Here is an 18,281-nt window from a genome sequence, read left to right as displayed (position 1 = left end):
AAGAGTGTTTTGAATTTGCTTTGAGGGATTTGAGCAGGTTTTCTTTTATAAATATCAATATAAGCATTTATCAAGTAAGATAGTTCCCTTGGTATAAATTAGATAGATTAGATAGATTCTTTATTATCATTGTATTAATACACAATGAAATATAGTTTGGCAGCAATCCTCAGTGTAGCAGCTTGGATAAAACCAAATAATAATCATTGTTTATCATCTAAGATAAACAAATCAATCATTTGACTTTGTTCAAAGAACCAAGTCACCTGAATGACAATTAACAGGATGCCTTCAGCTGAATGAGCCTGAATGAGCCCAGGTTGACAATAATTGGAAGGGACACAATAACATGAACACCTGTACTGTAATCCAATCAACGGCCCTGCAAGACGTCCTATGTGAGACTCTTAATACAACGTTTTTGTTGATTCAACTCTTGTCACTGAAATGTTGACTGCACTTAAGATGCACCAGACATTCTGCTCCTTAAGATAAAATGTATATTATTATTTTATTTTTTTATTTCATACCAACAACATCAAGCATGAAATAAGCTTAAAAATACATGAAAAAAGCTCAATTTTCAAACTTGTGCACAGGTTAAACAATTTTGACAAATACATCTGCTTATGTCACTTTGGAAGAAAATGTAAGGCCACTGGAATCTTTCCAAGTCCAAGGAAAGAGAAAAAAACTTCACAGAAGTGTAGACTGATCTTCACTTGCTGTGTGTCCAGTAATTTTTAAGCCAGCCGAGACTCTCATTTGTGGCTCCTAGAGCAAACGGGGGAGGATTATTAATATGTATTTTTTCCAAACAGGTCCCGTTGTTAATGGACAGAAAAAGACCACTCACCTAGTGGCTTGTATTCACAGCCAATGTGTCCCTGGTAGCTGAGCTTCTCCAGAGTGTCGAACAGGTAGCTGTAGTTGATCTCTCCTTCACTGTCAGGCTCGTTCCTGCCTGGAACCTGAGCGATCTGAACATGACCTGAGAGAGACCACAACACTCCACCTCACACTGATGCCCGCTGCTATTTTTCCATTTTTATTAGGAGCCTTGACTGAGCATGCTGTTCAGTCAACACCCTGCCTCACATCATTATAGCTCCACACATTAATATCCCACACAATCTGAGACACACAATCTGGTTCCACCAAATCCTGGATGACTTCCCTAACTAAATGTACGGTATTTAGTTCAGTCCCAATTTATGTGTGAGACATTCACATGAAACCAAGCAGATTGTTTCTATTGCTTCTTGCAAACTAAATATGGATTTTTTTTTAAGGAAAAAATAAATTAAGCAACTCAACTACTCAGAGAAACAAGGTTATTTCAGTAATCGGAGAAGGTGTTCTCATGCACTGTAGTAACCTGGTTACTGTAGACAGGCAGACAGATAGAGACAAGTTCTTCTTCACAGCGCAGAAGAGTCTGATTTTAACAAATACTGAAATGTTCAGGAGTGGAAATTTGCATACGTTTTAGTCAGACTTTAGTCAGATTCTGGATGGGATTATTTTAAATACAGGGATGCATTGCTCCATGCAATGATCTCTCCTTTCATCCAACCGTTCTGCTGTTACTTTTTCTATCTGCAGTCTTCTGTCCTGCACATGCATACTTGTAAAAGGATTACAAACCTGGTTACATGTATACATGACAGAGGAATCTGTGTTCTGCAGGAGAAATCTACCTGAGGAAATCAAGTTGCTCTAATCCCCTACCCCGATTACAGAACCTAGGGGCCTGTGCCATGAAGCGAGATTAGTGGGTTAGTCGGCTCTCTTTGGGCTTAACTCAGGTTATCTGATATCACAAAGCTGGTGACACTTATAATGGGGATAAATTGCCATGGCAACCTATGCTGAACAGCTAAACTGCTCCGGGGCACGTTAACTTCAGAGGACTGGATCAAAACCTGCCAACACCCCAACCACTGACCAATCAGATCACTAGAAAGAGTCATCATTCAGGATGACCTTACATGGACAAAAGTCCAGAGTTTGTGACAAGTAATAAAGAGCAATATAGCCTACTGTATATTAAAAAAGTAAAAAAAAATAAAAAAGTAACACCTACATTATTATTACAGATAGACTGTAGGATTAGCATGCTAGGCTAACAGTCCATCAGCTGCGTGACTTTATATCCGTGCCGTGACGTCTTTCAGAGCACACAAACACAGTAAACACACCCATCACCTGCCCAGCACAGTGCTGTTAAACCAGAGACACTGCAGCCACATCTTATTTTTAAACAGTCTGTGGGCTACGCACGGCACGGCTATGCTAACGATGCTAACAAGGTGCTAGCCGCCGTGCAGGCTGGTAAAATGGATCCGTCATGCCTCTTTGTATCTTTGTATTGGCGCTCCTGTCAGTGTCGGAGCCTCCGAGTGAGACGCTTGGGTCGGTAAATGTGTTTTTAAAACTTATTTTATTATTACTCTGCTTACTTAATTTATTGTTACTTTTTTATTATAGAGAAATTATGAACTGATTGATCTAACGTGAATAACGTGAATAAGATGAAGCAACTAGTTCAGTCCCCAACCCCACTATGCGTATTAACCTATAGCCCGACGCGCTTAACTGGTTAACTGCTTAACTGTTACCTACTGTAACCAATTAACAGCTAACTGTTGACGTCCCTATTTATGACACTAAACACATAATGATGATTTTGGCTGCATTTTAATTGTGCAAAGTTTATTTATCTCCAGAGTGACAGATGACAGTGTGGATGATTTTACACTCTGATTCCATCACTGCAGCTCAGAATAACATGAGACAACTGTGTGATGATAAGTGGAAATAAAAACAAAAGATTGTCTTTTATTAGAAAAATAATCCACAAACTGTTAATTGGCTCCATGATTATAAATACAACATTTGGGTCAGATAGACCTCATCAGTCATTAACTACTTGCTTCAGTAGCAGAAACAGTCTGGCGTTACTTTTAAGGTGTTTTTTATGTGTATCACATATTTAGAAATGTTCATCCAACTAAAAACAAACAAAAAAAAATCTCACTCTGTAATTAAGTCATATATAATAATTCCTACATGTATTTTAAGACTTAGCCTACTTTTACTATTTGGAAATGATTTCTAGTGTTTCTACATCTTCTTACTCTGTTGTATGATTATATTGTTTACATTTCACTTTGTTGAATATGACTTTTTGCTGTCACTAAAACAGAAGTTTCCTACAGGTATTATATGAAGTACTTCATTCATGGTTCTGATGATGTTGCTCGTAATTAACAACCCCGCCTTTTTCACATGAACATGCTTGTGGCTGGAAAACCAAGAGTTGACTGAGCTGCTTGATACCCAGCTTTGTGATACCAGTTATCCTGGAGGCTCAGTGAAGCAGGTAACCCAAAGAAAGCCAGACTAAGTTGAACTTGCTTCTTGATAAAGACCATTCTTTCTTACATTTTTGAAACATAAAAGGCAAAAAGCAAAAATATATTGATCACTTCTAGAAATGAAATAGAACACAAGAAGAATTGGTCTCATCCGTGGTTTGCATTGGTCCTCTGTGAAATCTGCACACATTCAGTTTTCATCCTTTCTGTTTCTGACAAGCTGTGGAACAGCACGAGACTAATGACTTTGTTGTAATTTTCCAGTCTGTATTCACTCTTGCTTTGGTGAAAAAAGTCTGAAAATACATTTGTCTGTTTCCATGAAGTGACTCATTCATAGAATTTCCAGATTTTCTCTCAGAGTACCAGGATATTCCACTCAGTGTTGTGGGATGTTTGAAAGTGTTAGGCGCCCAGTACAACCACAGGCCTCTACTGAGAGTCAGTGAGGCTGATGGAGCTCAGTGTCTGGCTCAAAGGCACACAGGCAGTTGTGAACGACATTCTGTATTCAGTCGTAAAAAAATTCACTGTTTCTACTGGGCGGGTTTTGTCAGTCCATTCATCCAGCCATAAATGGAGAATCATATCTCAGATCTTACTCACCAATCAGTGGGAAATACTTGTGGATGTTTTGTGTCAGGTTCCCATCCATTATTTGCCAGTGAAAGACGTCCTGAAACAGTTCACATGTCTGTTAACGCATCATGTTGCTCTGTCAATTTTCAAGTAAACACAAACTTTCTGAAGCACCCACCATCTGCAGTTTGATGTTTGGCTTTCCAACCTTCTCCAGTATCGCAGCCGCTACACATGAAAAAACACAAACAGCTGAGAAACAACTCACACAACACACAGACAGACTGCTCTCTAGATAAAACACTATCCCTCACATGACGTCATGGCATGTGTTCTTATATAATAACTTTTTATCATTTTAATTTGATTTATTAACACATTAATTTGAAAAATACTGATTCTCTGAATATATGACATGCATGCATTATTGGTAAAATTCTTTCAGAGCTTCAAGACAATCTCATCCACACTTCTAGCTTTTCAATAGTTGGGATTGTTAATCGGCACTCAGCAAGATTTTACGTAAGAAACCTGCCATCTTAACCATAGTTGCAACGATTAGTTGATTTATCAATCAAAAAACTTAATCAGCAACTATTTTGATCCTAGATTCTTAATTTGGGGCATCTTTTAATCAAAGATGCCAAAGATTTGATGGTTCCAGGTTCTCATAATGTGAGAATTTTCTACATTTCTTTCTCTTAAATTATACTATTAATATAGTGAATTAAATATTTTGGGGTTTTGGACAGTTTGTTGGACAAAGCAACACATTTAATGACATCACCTTGTGCTCTAGGATATTGTGATGAGCATTTTTCATTGTTTTCTAATGTTTTACAGACCAAACAACTGATTAATAGAAAAAAAAAAAATCTTCAGATTAATCAATAATGAAGGTAATTGTTTGTTGCTGCCCTAGTCTTAACATCATGAATCACAGGTTGGTTCTACAACAGAGCAGGGTGTCACATCCATACTATTACAGAGATACAGCAGATTGAAGTCATGTGTTGGTATATAGCATGAAGAAAAGTCCAAACTCTAAAACTGACGCATGAAATCCAAACTGTCTAAACAGCAGTGAGTGAAGCTCAGTCCAAACACCACGCAGCAGTGTTTACTGATGTAACCTGACATTTGACACCTCAAACTGTGTAGGTGAAAGGTAACTGTGCACTTTCCATCCTTATCAAACACTGGCTGCATGTGCACTAAACCACTGCCACATCAATAATAGATCATAAAAGACAGAGTGTTTAAATACTTGTAAAGGAGTGTCAGCAGTGAAGCCTCAGCTCAGCGGCACTCTGTGTCTTACCCTGATGAGGTGAGTCCAGAAAATATGTGGGATCTGTGATCCTCGTGTTGATTGGTTCAATCAAACCAGTGATTCCTTCCTGTGGGGAACAGTGACAACATCATAAAAAAGATCATGAATACATTAGAAAGACTTTTTGAACAGAATTGGTGCTGGATTACTTTGACACATCAAGGTTAAACTGATCTAATCAGAGACACATTATACATACAGGGCAACTACATGTAACATGTAACACTACACTGCAGACAAATGCAATCATAAATGACTATTTTATTAACACATTGTATCCTTTTAAAAGATGCCTAAACAATCCCGGTGTTTATCTTTAAAGGAAGAGTCAAAACTACAACATGTTATTTAATTCTTACAATGTGACTGCTGCTACAACCCATGACTACAAACCAACAAGTACAACATGAAATGACACAGAATACATTTCCTTATTGCCATTTATGAGTTAAGTTTAGGGGGAAAACATACTTTCTGTTTGATACATGTATGGCACACACAAACCATGCTGCATTTTCAATAATCAGAGCTACAGATGGATGACGTGAACTAATGATGTGTCTTTGCTTTAATACATGGTTTTCTATTCACTAGGACTGCCACCTAATAGTTGACCAACCATTAGTTGATGAGAAGAGTCTTAGTTGACTGAGTTTTCATTGGTCATTTAGTCACAGTAAAAAAAATTCCTCAAACTCCATTCAAGAGCTGCTCCTTGCCAAAATTAGGTCAAAACCTACTATACAGCCGGACCGTGTATGAAACGTTTGACTGATCTGGATAGGGCTCGTGCAATAGGGCAATTTCAAGCTGGTGTTCCGCAAAAAAAGTTGTGGCATTATTTGGAGTGAGCCCTAGTACCATCTCCAAAGTGAAGGCCAAGTTCCATATAACGGGGGATGTCAGAGACAGGCCGCGAAGTGGGCGTCCCAAGAAGACGACACCCCAAGAAGACCGTTTCCTCACCCTGTCAGCACTTAGGTACCGTTACTGTAGGCTGTCTTCTACAGATTTGCAGTCAAGGTTTGCATGACGATATGGCCGACCACTTTCTGCCAAGACAATCCGGAACAGACTGCACGCAGCCAATCTCCGGTCTCATAGGGCTGCCAGGAAGCCTGCCATGACTGCCCTTCACCGTCAGGCCCGTTTGCGCTGGTGTCAGCAACACGTGCACTGGAACCTGAACATGTGGAGGAACGTTATTTTCAGCAAGTGTGAGTCCAGATTCTGCAACCGGTGGCAATCCCATATCTCCACAGTCTGGGACTGAACTCTATCCTCCAAGATGACAATGCTTGCCCCCACCGAGTGGGGTTTACCAGAGACTACCTCCAGAATTTGGGAGTGGAGAGGATGGAATGGCCTTCCAGCAGTCCTGACCTCAACCCCATTGAACACTTGTGGGATCAGCTTGAGCGTGCTTTTCGTGCCAGAGAGACCAACACAACCACGTTGGCTGACTTGCGACAAATGCTGGTTGAAGAATGGGATTCCATCCCACAGCAGTGTGTGACCAGGCTGGTGACCAGCATGAGGAGCAGGTGCCAGGCTGTTGTGGCTGTGTATGGTTCTTCCACACGCTACTGAGGCTCCTGTTTGTTAAATGAATAAATTGTTAAATTGCCAATATGTCTTGTTTCTTCAAACTTCAATCATCCAATCCACCAAACACCAAACAAGAGTCAATGGCAGAATAAGCTGTTTGGCATTGGCAGAGAAGATTTGGCAAATTTTTCATGGGCACAACCCACATACTCAGCTCTGCTGCTCATCCCATAAAATGCATGTTCCTTACAAATGTGGCACCATTTAAAGGGGAAATAAACAGGCTTTACAACGGTATAAGATTTATTGCCAAGAGGCATTGTTACAACAAAGAAATAATCTACCTAACACAAATTTCCTTGTTTTTTGTGCTAAGTTTATATATGTCTGAAAATAAGGAAAAGTGTAATAGGTCCCCTTTAAACATATCTTAGAATATTGCAATCATTGCTTAATATGCACAAATGATTAATTCATGAGACCAATTAAATAATTTGAAAGCAGAATGATGCTCATGGATTCGTTTTTTCCCCTGACACTTTCCAGGCTCTGAACATACCTGCTTTCATATTTCTCATTCTACCCTTGTAAATATCAGTTGAATCATATTTAAATCATCTCCATTCAGATTTATGTAGATTGTACTATTTCTTTGCAGTATCTCAGTATATGTCTGCCTGTTGCTGTGACAAACCAGTTTCACTACATGTGAAACTACACTACCCATGTGCTGCTGAGTTGGTTGGAGTGGCATGTGGGTCAGAAAACATCACCTACCTTTGAGAGGATGCCAGCAGCATAGCTTAGGTTCTGCACAAAGATGGTCTCCATTTCCTTGGCAATGGCCGCTCTGTGTGAGCCCACAGGAATCCTACCAGCCATCAGGTGGATCCTGGTGATGGAATATGAAAAGGATGACACGTCATGTAACATAACATGTAACACACAATTACATATAAATTCAACATATAGGGGCTTATAAACATCACTTTACTGAGGTACAGTATGCTTTCACTGGTATATACATTTTAATTTTAGCACAGTAATGTTTGTTTTGTTTTCTGAGTCTGTTTCTATGTGTGCATCATGGGGATTTTAATTTGCTGACCAGTACAACCATAGTCTTCAACTGGTCATCACTGTGAGGCTCTGCATTTCTGACCAACAATCTAAACCCACAGCTGAACTCTCATCCCCTGGAAATACATTTCACTTGACAAGCATGCACTAACAGCTTTACAGTGGCTGCTTTGGTAGACAATAAAGATCGCATCACTGCCACACATTTTAATGGGGGCTCAGTCTCTTCCCAAGCCTCTTCTTTTGTTACTATATTAATGGAGATAACATAACATGACATGTTCACCAGCTAGTCTCTAACTGTGTCTGTCTGCTGTTTGGTGCTGAGCAGGTAGTGTACAGTGGGTTCAACAGAGCTTTTTCATTGAACACTGCTGCCTGCTGCTACTGGAAACCAGGTTGATGAGAGCTGTGAGACTGAATCAAAAGTAAATTTGCAGGCCAAGAAAACAAAACAATGAGCTGAAATACACTAAAAAGCTCAGTAGAGCTGAGGAATACTGCAGAGCTGATGAGTTTTCTCTGTGGGTTGGTTGCTACGACTGACACCTTTCACATTAGTCATTTTATCTATTGATAATCTTTAAAAATAGCAATAGTAGTAATACAGTTTTTACAGGTCTCTCTTAATAGTTGATCAGACAACTGTAGCATGTTAAGGTCGTTGTCGATAGTCAACAAGAAAGTGGACTTCATGAGGTTACTGTTCCAAGCATTCAGTTTCTATGCACCACATACCTGGAACGAACTCCCACAAACTTTGTGTCTTCTCCGACTCTCTCATCCTGTGTTTCTTTTATACTTTGTCTTAATGTCTTTTTATGTGTTATTCAAAGCACTCTGAATTGCCTTGTTGTTTAAAGTTATAACTTGCCTTTAGTATGCACAGGTACATTTGTCAGACTTCGCACTTTAGCTTTTAGTGTGGGGAGTTAGAGGCCAGACAGTGAGAATGTTATCTGCTGCTATCTTTACTCTGTGTGTGTGTGTGTGTGTGTGTGTGTGTGTGTGTGTGTGTGTGTGTGTGTGTGTGTGTGGTTGTTTGCATGTGCCTCACCTTTTGCAGTCCAAAGCTTTTGCATACTTCAAAGCCAGTTCCAGACCCTGTTTGAACTCTGTCTGTCTTCCAGGAACTGCACCAAGACCAAGATCACCTGCCTTCAAATCTCCTGCAACACACACACACACACGCACACGCACACATTACCATCACCATCCCCTAATAATTATCATTAACAGTTTTAATATTAGAGGTGTCTGGTTGAAACGAACAGCTGCTGACTGATCTGTCCTCATGCCAGTACAGATGGACAGGCTGGCAGGCAGGCAGACACACACAGACTGACAGACTGACAGACAGGCAGACACACAGGCGGACAGGTCACGTACCAGGCGGGGTATTGATGAGGACCACCTCCACTCCTGTAGCCTCCCGGACTCTCTGGAGCTCCTGCAGGTCCGAGTCATACAGCCAGGCGGCCTCCACAGCCTGAAAGCCGGCCGAGGCAGCCGCGTATATTCTCTGGCTGAAGTCTGGAAGCTCCGTGAACAGCCAGGAAATATTCGCACAGAACTTGAGCGGAGGCATTCTGGTTTGAGTCCTCTGTGCTGGACTTTGACCTGCTAACGTGAGTCTGTGGCTGTGCTGGAGACCTTCGTTAAGCTAGTTACAGTTAGCTAGCCCGAGCGGAAGACAGAACTGTGGATATAATGTTACCGTCACCAGAAAAAAACAGCACGTCTGTTCGGTTTTATGACAGAAAGAATGATAAAATGTTATCAAAATAAATGTACAACCATATATATTCAACTGCTTTAGTAAAAAGTTAAACAAGGGCAGCACACAACCAGTTCGTTCGTTAATTTATTTCATAGTGCTTTACAAAGCGTTTTATATTGAAAATATCAACAGAAGTACTGACCATAGTGGAGAGGATTTGTTATGGTCACATGACTAATGCATGCTTCCTGGTTCGGTAAACTGCAGTGATGGAAGAGGGACTCCCTATAAACTTCAGTTGAACTAGTCGCTCCCCATAGACAATGAATGAGTGGATTTTGTCATCAGTCAGTTTGTGTACGGCGGGGCTGCATTAACATGTAGGGGAGAACGGGGTAACATGAGCTACTTTTTACATTGTACGATTTTACTGCAAAATAAAAGTGTATTTGTTTCAAATAATAGTTACTATATATACCTCAGGTTGTTGTGTACCCATGGAAATTAAAACAAGTTATCTAATTATCTATATCTAATTATTACTATCTTTCAAAATTTTGAAAAAAACTTAATTCATGCTGTAGATTGCATCCACTGATTGTCCTAACGTTTTAATCAGGCAGTTTTATTCTGAAGTGGCAGATAGAAGAACACAAAATATGCATTATGCACGCAAGTGATAAAATTATTAAAAACAGAAATTACATGACAAATGAACTTGTTGCTTCCTTGTCTCCAAAATCCACTACAACTCATCATTATCTGTGAAAGTTCAGTAACAACAGACAACATACAGTCATGAAGCAGAAAGCAGGTCAGCTAGGATCATTGGCATTGGAAGTAGGGGGGCCAAGGGCCAAAGAGGTTCTCTATGAATCGCAGAAAACTTCCTGGGTCTCGTTTGTGTTCATGTCAACAGTAACAGTGAACACAACAGCTGTGAGTGTGGTGCCAAAGTTTTGGGTCCGTCCTGTAGGTCCTGTGGGCTGCCACTACATCAGCCCTGCATGTTTTGAGCCGAGAGGCATATTTCTGCTGCTCAAAACTTGTATTTGTATTTTAATATAACAGAGTGGAACTTAACGTGGGGGGGGGGGGGTAATGTATTCTCTCAAGTGAATACTTTACACTTCCGTAATTTTGACATGAAGAACTGCAGACAGTGAATTCCATTGTCAAGAACACTGGCATCTACATTTTATTTACAGTTCAGTTTCTCTTATGTTACAGTATAATCATTGTGTTGTCACATGACATCCAGGTTCTTACTAATTATTTTTCCTTTACTCTTAACCCTCTGATGCACAACATATTCAAAAATGACCTGCATTCATTTTCAATATTATTTGACACATAGCTGATTGTTAATATCTTTCACATACACCATCAGTGTGGTGTATGTGAAAGATATTAGAATGATGCGACAATTTGTTCTTTTTAGTCAACGTCACATGTTGGAACTGTCTCCTAATGGACAACAGTTTATGCATCCACCCAGCACTTCTGTGCAGCATCATGAGATGTAGTGTGCATTATCAGACACACTTGAAGAGCAATTTGGAGTAAAGCTGAATGGAATTACTGTACATATATGACTCTTTAAATAAATAAATGTTGGTTAAATTCTGTTTGAAAGTTGGATTTTATGGATAAACAGATTTTTGATCTGTGCCCTGATACTTGACCTTGACAGTCCTTGGTCAGTTGCCTCAGATTCGATTTAAGTGGTCTTCTCTACAATTATAACACATTTTAAGAGTCTAAAAGCCAGTCTAGCACCGCAATAGATCATGTCCTTACACCTTGCAGTAGTTTGTTGACACTGATTGACCAACTGACCTGATGTTCCATCCTTCACATCTATCACATGTTAACTAGATCAGGGACCAACCTTTTACATTTCGCTGGTAAATAACAGTGACAGGGTGATGTCAGTGTGCCTCCCTGGTGTGGACGTATGTGCTCAGACATCCACCTGTTGTTAATGAAGCCAGCAGCAGGCCAGATGGCAGGTTTCCATGTGAGGGCAGGAAACTGATGAGCAGACCACCCAGTCCTCATATGTGTGTACACTAACGAGCCTATAATGGGCTGAAAGATCTGAGGTAGGATATTATATTGTTTTCTTTTTTTTGAGGCTGATGTTATACTGACAGCTACCAAATGCTGATGGATGTCTCACCTACTGCACAAGGAAATTAGGATAGTACAGGTCACATGAGGGAAACACAATTCAGTGTTTCAAGGTGAGCTTTTCTGCTTTGAGGTATTATTGTATCATACATCGAGACATATTTAACCTAGAGTCACTATGAAACCAGAATCCCCTTAAAAACTCATAATTCATCTTTAATAATAACTTTGAAAACATATCAAATAGCTTTATCTAAATTAAGGTGCTTGGTATTGTAGGAGGACAACTGCTTGTTCTTTAACTGTGTTAACTAATCTTTGATTCCTAAGAAGAAGAGACAGACTTTCCAAATTCCAAAGTTGGTAAGAGTGGACCCCCAGCCTGCAGAACTGACCTTTGTAACCTTCTAAGTGGGTATTGATCAATGAGTCTCAACAGACTTAAAAAGACCCCATAAGAGACCATTTCTGACCAAACATCCAAGAATTATGGCCTGAAAGCATAAAACTGATCCTAAGGCCACGTGGACCAAAGAAAGACCAAACAACTCCCACCTTAGATGGAACACAGACTCTCTTATCTCACCAGACCAACTCTAACTAACATTCTTGAGGACTTTTTGTGAAGCCTCCCTGCAAATCTGAGCCAAACCTGAAATTCATGTATATTAAATGTCTAATCATTATGCAAGTTATGTAATGTTATTTGTCATGTAAATACAAGAAGAATGGTATAACTTTCATAGTTGTGTGACTATCTACTAAGTTTAAACTTTGATTTTATTACGTTTTTACTACATGTAACAATACTGCCCTCAAGAGTTAAATTCCCTTATGTCAAGAGTTAATGAATGTTTGTTAAACATGTATATGTATATTAAAATCACCCAAGTATTTAATTTTTGATCTATCAACCTCAGACAGTCATATTTTGGTAATTAAATTAGATAAGTAGTTGTATCAAAAGAGTGTATTGAAAGAGAGAATTTTCTGTAGTAGTAGGAATGATATAGATACAATGTTTGAAGATATATTGTTTGAAGGGTTTCAGTTTGAAGTCTTCTTTTATTATCAAACAATAGTCATATTGAATGTTTATCTTATGAAGTAAGAGTTGTGTTGAATTCATATTTGAATATGTTTCTGAAGGTTAATCTAATCATATAAGTGTTAAAATTAATCATATATGGATAAGCATATTAGATAGGAAGTCACCTTAAATGATTGAAGTAACAGAAGTAATGAAAAAACTATGTTGAATTTATATTTGTTTCTGAATGTTGTGTTAACCTCACAGAATTGCTGCTTTAACTATTTTATTCACTGTAAGACCGATAAAAACGATAGCTGAAACCTGTATTCCATTATTTGTGTAAAAATGACAAAAATACCAGTAATGTTGGGAACCAGGGCCTTGTGAGAAGGGAGAGGAACAACCTTTTCACACTCTCAGTTGATTCAGCAGGCACTGCCATGAAGTTATTAAACTGTGCCCCTCTAAATTGTTAGCATGATTCCCATTCAGACTGTGTCATGAACAATTCTTTAATATCAGGCCTTGCAAAGTCTTAAATCTATCATACCTCACCACAACAGAGCTGGGAAGATAAGTCAGTTAATTCCAGATAACAGCATGTCTTTCATGTTGGCCATCAATAAGTTAGCGTCTGAACAGTATAATAAGCAATCATCTTCACACTGGAGAGTGTGATAAGGAGGAATTTTCAGCGCAGTACATGTTGATATTTTGCATATAGGCTCAGTGTTTAAGTCTTCAATGTAAAAGGACTTATAATAATTTAATTCCCAAAACAGTTGATCAAAAAAAAAGACTGTGTATGTTATCAGGTAGAGGATGTAAGATTTCTCCTTATCTGTGCGTGTTTGGCAGGTATGGTGCAGGGATTACATGCAGTTAATTATGTTTTTAATGAACAATGCGACAAACTAAACATACTTGACCACATCATGTCTGATGCCTGTCACAGAGGATATGTGTGTTTTCAATGTTGGTGTTTTAAAGATAAGCTGAGCTCTTGTTTGAATTAGAATGAAGGTCAATCAAAAGGTACAGGTGCACTGTATGTACAGGGAACCAAATGCAATTTAGTGCTGAGAAATACAACATACACCATAAACAGTATGGCTTGAGAAAACGTACATGTGAAATGTAAACTTTCATGTGAAATGTAAACTTTCACATGTGTAGATTATTTCACATGTAAACTGAAACATTTCACTTGTGATCAGAAACATTCAATGTGTGATGTTGCAATTTCACATGTGAACCAAAGGTTCATATTTGGAAATCAGTTTTATCAGTTTTAATAATCCCATGTGAGAGTGCAACCATGTGGAAAACATAATTTCACATGTGAAGTAAAACATCTTGTGTCACTTTAATTTCGCATGTGATTAGACGTGTTTTTTAGCTTTACATACATGTGAATGCAAACTTTTATATGTGAAAATGATCATTTCCGATGTAAACTGAAACATCTCACAGAGGTCATTTTGATTTCACATAAACTCAAATTTCTCAAATGAAAACCACACATGCCCCTTGCAATTAACATATGATAAAAATGCTCAGCGACTGAGTACACTGATCTCCATTGTTTGTCTGGGGAGCTCCTTCTCCTTTGTTTTTATTCTGAAGTAATTTAACTGTTTAAGTTTTATTTCCTCTCAAAATAGAGTTTACAAGAGTGAAGTTATTTCAACGTCTGGATCCTCTACAGTCATCTAGAAAATGCATTTTTTTAAGCAGAGTTAGACATACTAATTTCAATTTAAAATAATTGGCAACACAAGTTGTGCATTTAGAAGGTCTATTGATTGTGCCATTTGTGCTGTGATCTTAATGATTTTATTTTAATATGGGAAATGACATGACCTTTTTGACGTATATTAACCTATTTAAATATCCCCCATTATTCATAATTTATAAATGAACATATTTTTTAACAGTTGGTATTTCACCTCAGTGTGAGTGTTGGGCATAGAGCTACGGGCAAAACCGGTTTGTAGGACACAAAGAAGACGAAAGACAAGGTGATGTCATCATAGGTTTAACTAATTAACTAATCAGGTATTTCATCAAAGTAGTTACTCCTCTAACATTCAGACTCGGAATTGTTGTTGCATTATTAAATTTGTTGCCAGTTTACACATTTATAAAAATGTAAGGTAGTGATCTGCTACACAAGACAAGTTTGCTAACACTAGCTCGCTAACACGCTACCGCTAATGTGAGCTTTTGGTTTTTAAAAGACCGTACTTAAAACTTGAAAATCATGATATGTATTAAATACACAGCCACTACAATGCTGATATGTGGGTTTCAGCTTTAATGCATCTCATCTGCATCTAAGTGCATCTGGTAGCGCACTATAGCCGGACACACTGCACAGAAGCACTGGGCTGATGGATAAACTGTTGTTTGCTTGGCAATAGTTCCAGCATATAACTCCCCCTAAAACCATAACATTGCATATTTCAGTGGAAGTTTTTGTCTTTTGAAGTCTTGTCATTTGAAGCTTTTTGCTAAGGTGTAAGATCCAATATATTCAGCAACAGTAGTGCTATGCCCTAAATATGTATGGACATGAAACCAGACCCCCTTTTTGTTTTTTTCTTTTGTTTGAAACACATGAAGTTGATAATGCTTTAATTTTTTTTTCTTGAAATTTTTTCAGGGATGTTTTTGACATGACTGTATGTGAATATTTAATTATGGAGTCTACATTTGCTGCAGACTCCTTTGGACTGATTGGGTAAGAGTTTAGTAAGAGAAGAGTTATCAAGGTGCTGTGTATGAGTGAGAGGAGCAGAGACAGGCCTCAGCCCTACAACACCCAATGTTATGTAGGTTTGAATTTACTCATTAAAAATGTTGTTGTAATTGGGTCAGTTTCATAAATGATAAAGGATTCATACATTATTCAAGTTAGAATTCTGTCATCTGATTCAGAGGATACTAAACAGAACAATATGTCTTTTTTTTTAACATTTTCAAAAGGAGCTTTCTATTGTAACCATTAATGATGTCATCAATCAGAATATTCCATTATAAGCCTTAACTAGCCTTTCTTGAGTATTCACAGTAGTATAGAGAATATTGTATATTCAACCTGCAGCTGATCCCAGCTCTAAATGTACTGTCCAATGGCCTGGTGTACTTTCTGAAATCCTTTTTCTCTTCTTTCTGTGTTAATGTCTTTGTGTGGGAGTACTTAGCTGCTGCCCAGGGATCAAACGCTCATAGATTCTTATAAGAAACTGAGATACAAAGACAAACTCAGTGTTGCAAGCCCAATGTTCCTTTGAATCATGCAGCTTTAAGAATTTAAACTAGGGAAATGAGTCTCATTTCTTAAAATGCTTAAAATACCACAAATATTCTATCATTGCTTAATCAAGCACAATGAGTCTTGCTGAGAGAAAAAATAATGGATCAGTAAGTGATCAGTAGACAACATCTCATTCTTATGAGAAAACAAGCACAATATGTGTCATTTAATTGAACATCATAATTATGTTGGAAGACTGCAAGTCTAATTATGCTCGCAAAGAATGAGTTTATATAATGTGTTGTCTGAGCAAAAGTGTTTATAGTTGTTCCAAACATCCACAGTCAAAATCTCACAGAGTGGAGGGACATGCAATTATAAATACAGGGAGGTGTCATCACTTTCAAAAATTTACAGAAACTGACTGTCACAGCCCCACAGATCATAGTTTTGTTACAATAATAACCATGTGGTTAAAGAATTTAGATGGATATTTTCTATATTTCTCTTATTGTCAACAAATCTCATGTGCAGAGCCAAACCAACAATGAACTGATATACTTACAAGTATTGTGTGTGTATCTAGAGCCTGATATATCCTCAGTGTCGCAGAGCTCAGTTGTTGTCCAAAACCTATTAAAAACACATCAGTGAGCAACACTGCTGCACTGGATGACGTGTTTCTTCATCTCTGAAGACAGTGATTACTGTAGGTTGTTTAGAAATGGCTCCAAAGAATAAAGACAGCAATAAGATAGTAACCCTGAGGTGTGAGGTTACGATACACAGCTTCGTTAGCTACATATCACAACCTCTTGATTTTGTACTACTGTTACAGTCCGGCTCTGAGACCATAGCAAATGAGGAAAACACATACGAGGGATTAACTAAAACAAAGGAATTTTATTTAACAGAGATTCATTTTGTTCAACCAAGATAATAAGAAATGTTAGTTTTAACAGATAAGGTTTTCAGATGGAGCTATTGCCAGACTAATAAAGGAAATGCTAAATTAACTATACGGAAAATCAAAACTCCAACACAACATGAAGTGGTGCAAGAGGATAGGGAGTCTCCTGGCTGCCAGCATGGGGCAGCTCTTTTATAAATCTATTGGGAGACTGGTCAGCTACCTCCACTTCCCTGATGGCCTCTAGCTCCACCCAACCAGGAATCTGTAACACTGAAAAACTGAAACACAGACACACAACGCAGTAAAACCACAACACAAACAAGCCCTGGCAGAGGTCCTGGTGCCAATTCAATTTCAATTCAATTCAATTCAGTTTTATTTATATAGCGCCAAATCACAACAAAAGTCATCTCAGGGCACTTTTCACATAGAGCAGGTCTAGATCATACTCTTTAATTTACAGAGACCCAACAATTCCCCCATGACAAAGCACCTGGCGACAGCGGTAAGGAAAACCTCCCCTTTAACAGGAAGAAACTTCAAGCAGAACCCCTCTCTAGGTCATCGCACTATAATTATAAATTTCTCAAAGAACTTCAGTATAAAGTTAAGAGGTTGTGTTATGTAACACAACAAGTGAGTGAAGCTCTGTAAACAGAACCACGTTACCGCACATGTGCAGCGGCGGGGTACTATCTTATTGCTATTTTTACAGTGCGGCCCCACTGGTACTTGATACCTAATGGTGTTCAAACGGTGTTCACATCAAGACAGCCAATCGAACTGCAACACCAGAGACTTTCTGAACAGTTATGCAGGGCAGACATGAGTTTATATGATTTGGTCGCATACAGCTTGAGAGCAGCTGCACCATAATACGAGGCAAAAATGTGCTTCTTTGTGTTTGGTGCACACACCATTACTCTTTGGTGCTGTCATATCATGTCTTGAACACTTTATATATATATATATATATATATATATATATATACTGTATACTATTATATAAAAGAAAATGTTTATTTAGATGCCCCTATGAACCTTTTTTTGTTGGGAAAACCAATAGGGATGAGTAAACATGAAGTGCAAATAGGAATAGTGGTGTTAAGTCTTTGCTATTCAGACACTTAAATGGATATAAGCATGGAGTCATCTTTTGCTTCAAAACTCTTTCACCTTACTCAAAGGCACAACCTGTTGACAGAAGCCATACAACACATCCACAAATATTAATACGACATAAAATACTAAATTATGAACACTGGATCCTGGAAAACATGTTAGATCAGTACATCCTGGAATA

The 18,281-nt window shown here is 38.4% G+C and overlaps 1 protein-coding gene across 1 annotated transcript; it reads right to left on the bottom strand.

Annotated features, from left to right (window-relative positions):
• Nucleotides 1-492: 492 nt before the first annotated feature.
• Nucleotides 493-9,784, bottom strand: hyi (hydroxypyruvate isomerase). Its single transcript, XM_042417814.1, has 8 exons — nucleotides 9,310-9,784; nucleotides 8,978-9,089; nucleotides 7,618-7,732; nucleotides 5,281-5,359; nucleotides 4,138-4,187; nucleotides 3,987-4,056; nucleotides 857-991; nucleotides 493-774 (listed from the first exon to the last, which is right to left on the bottom strand). Exons 1-8 carry the CDS (start codon nucleotides 9,506-9,508, stop codon nucleotides 719-721), a joined length of 816 nt encoding a protein of 271 aa, XP_042273748.1. The 5' UTR covers nucleotides 9,509-9,784; the 3' UTR covers nucleotides 493-718.
• Between the last annotated feature and the right edge of the window lie 8,497 nt (nucleotides 9,785-18,281).

This window comes from Thunnus maccoyii, chromosome 7 (genome assembly GCF_910596095.1).
Source record: "Thunnus maccoyii chromosome 7, fThuMac1.1, whole genome shotgun sequence".
In the NCBI taxonomy this organism is placed as follows: Eukaryota; Metazoa; Chordata; class Actinopteri; order Scombriformes; family Scombridae; genus Thunnus; species Thunnus maccoyii.
Note: the sequence above shows the minus strand (reverse complement) of the source record. Positions and strands in the feature narration are given on the sequence as shown.

Coding starts and splice junctions, on each gene's coding strand:
- hyi (XM_042417814.1), bottom strand. CDS start 9,508: ATGCCTCCGCTCAAGTTCTGTGCGAATATTTCCTGGCTGTTCACGGAG. Junction 7,733..8,977: donor AAAGCTTTGGACTGCAAAAG/GTGAGGCACATG, acceptor TTCCATCACCAG/GATCCACCTGATGGCTGGTA. Junction 775..856: donor CTGTGAATACAAGCCACTAG/GTGAGTGGTCTT, acceptor CGTTTGCTCTAG/GAGCCACAAATGAGAGTCTC.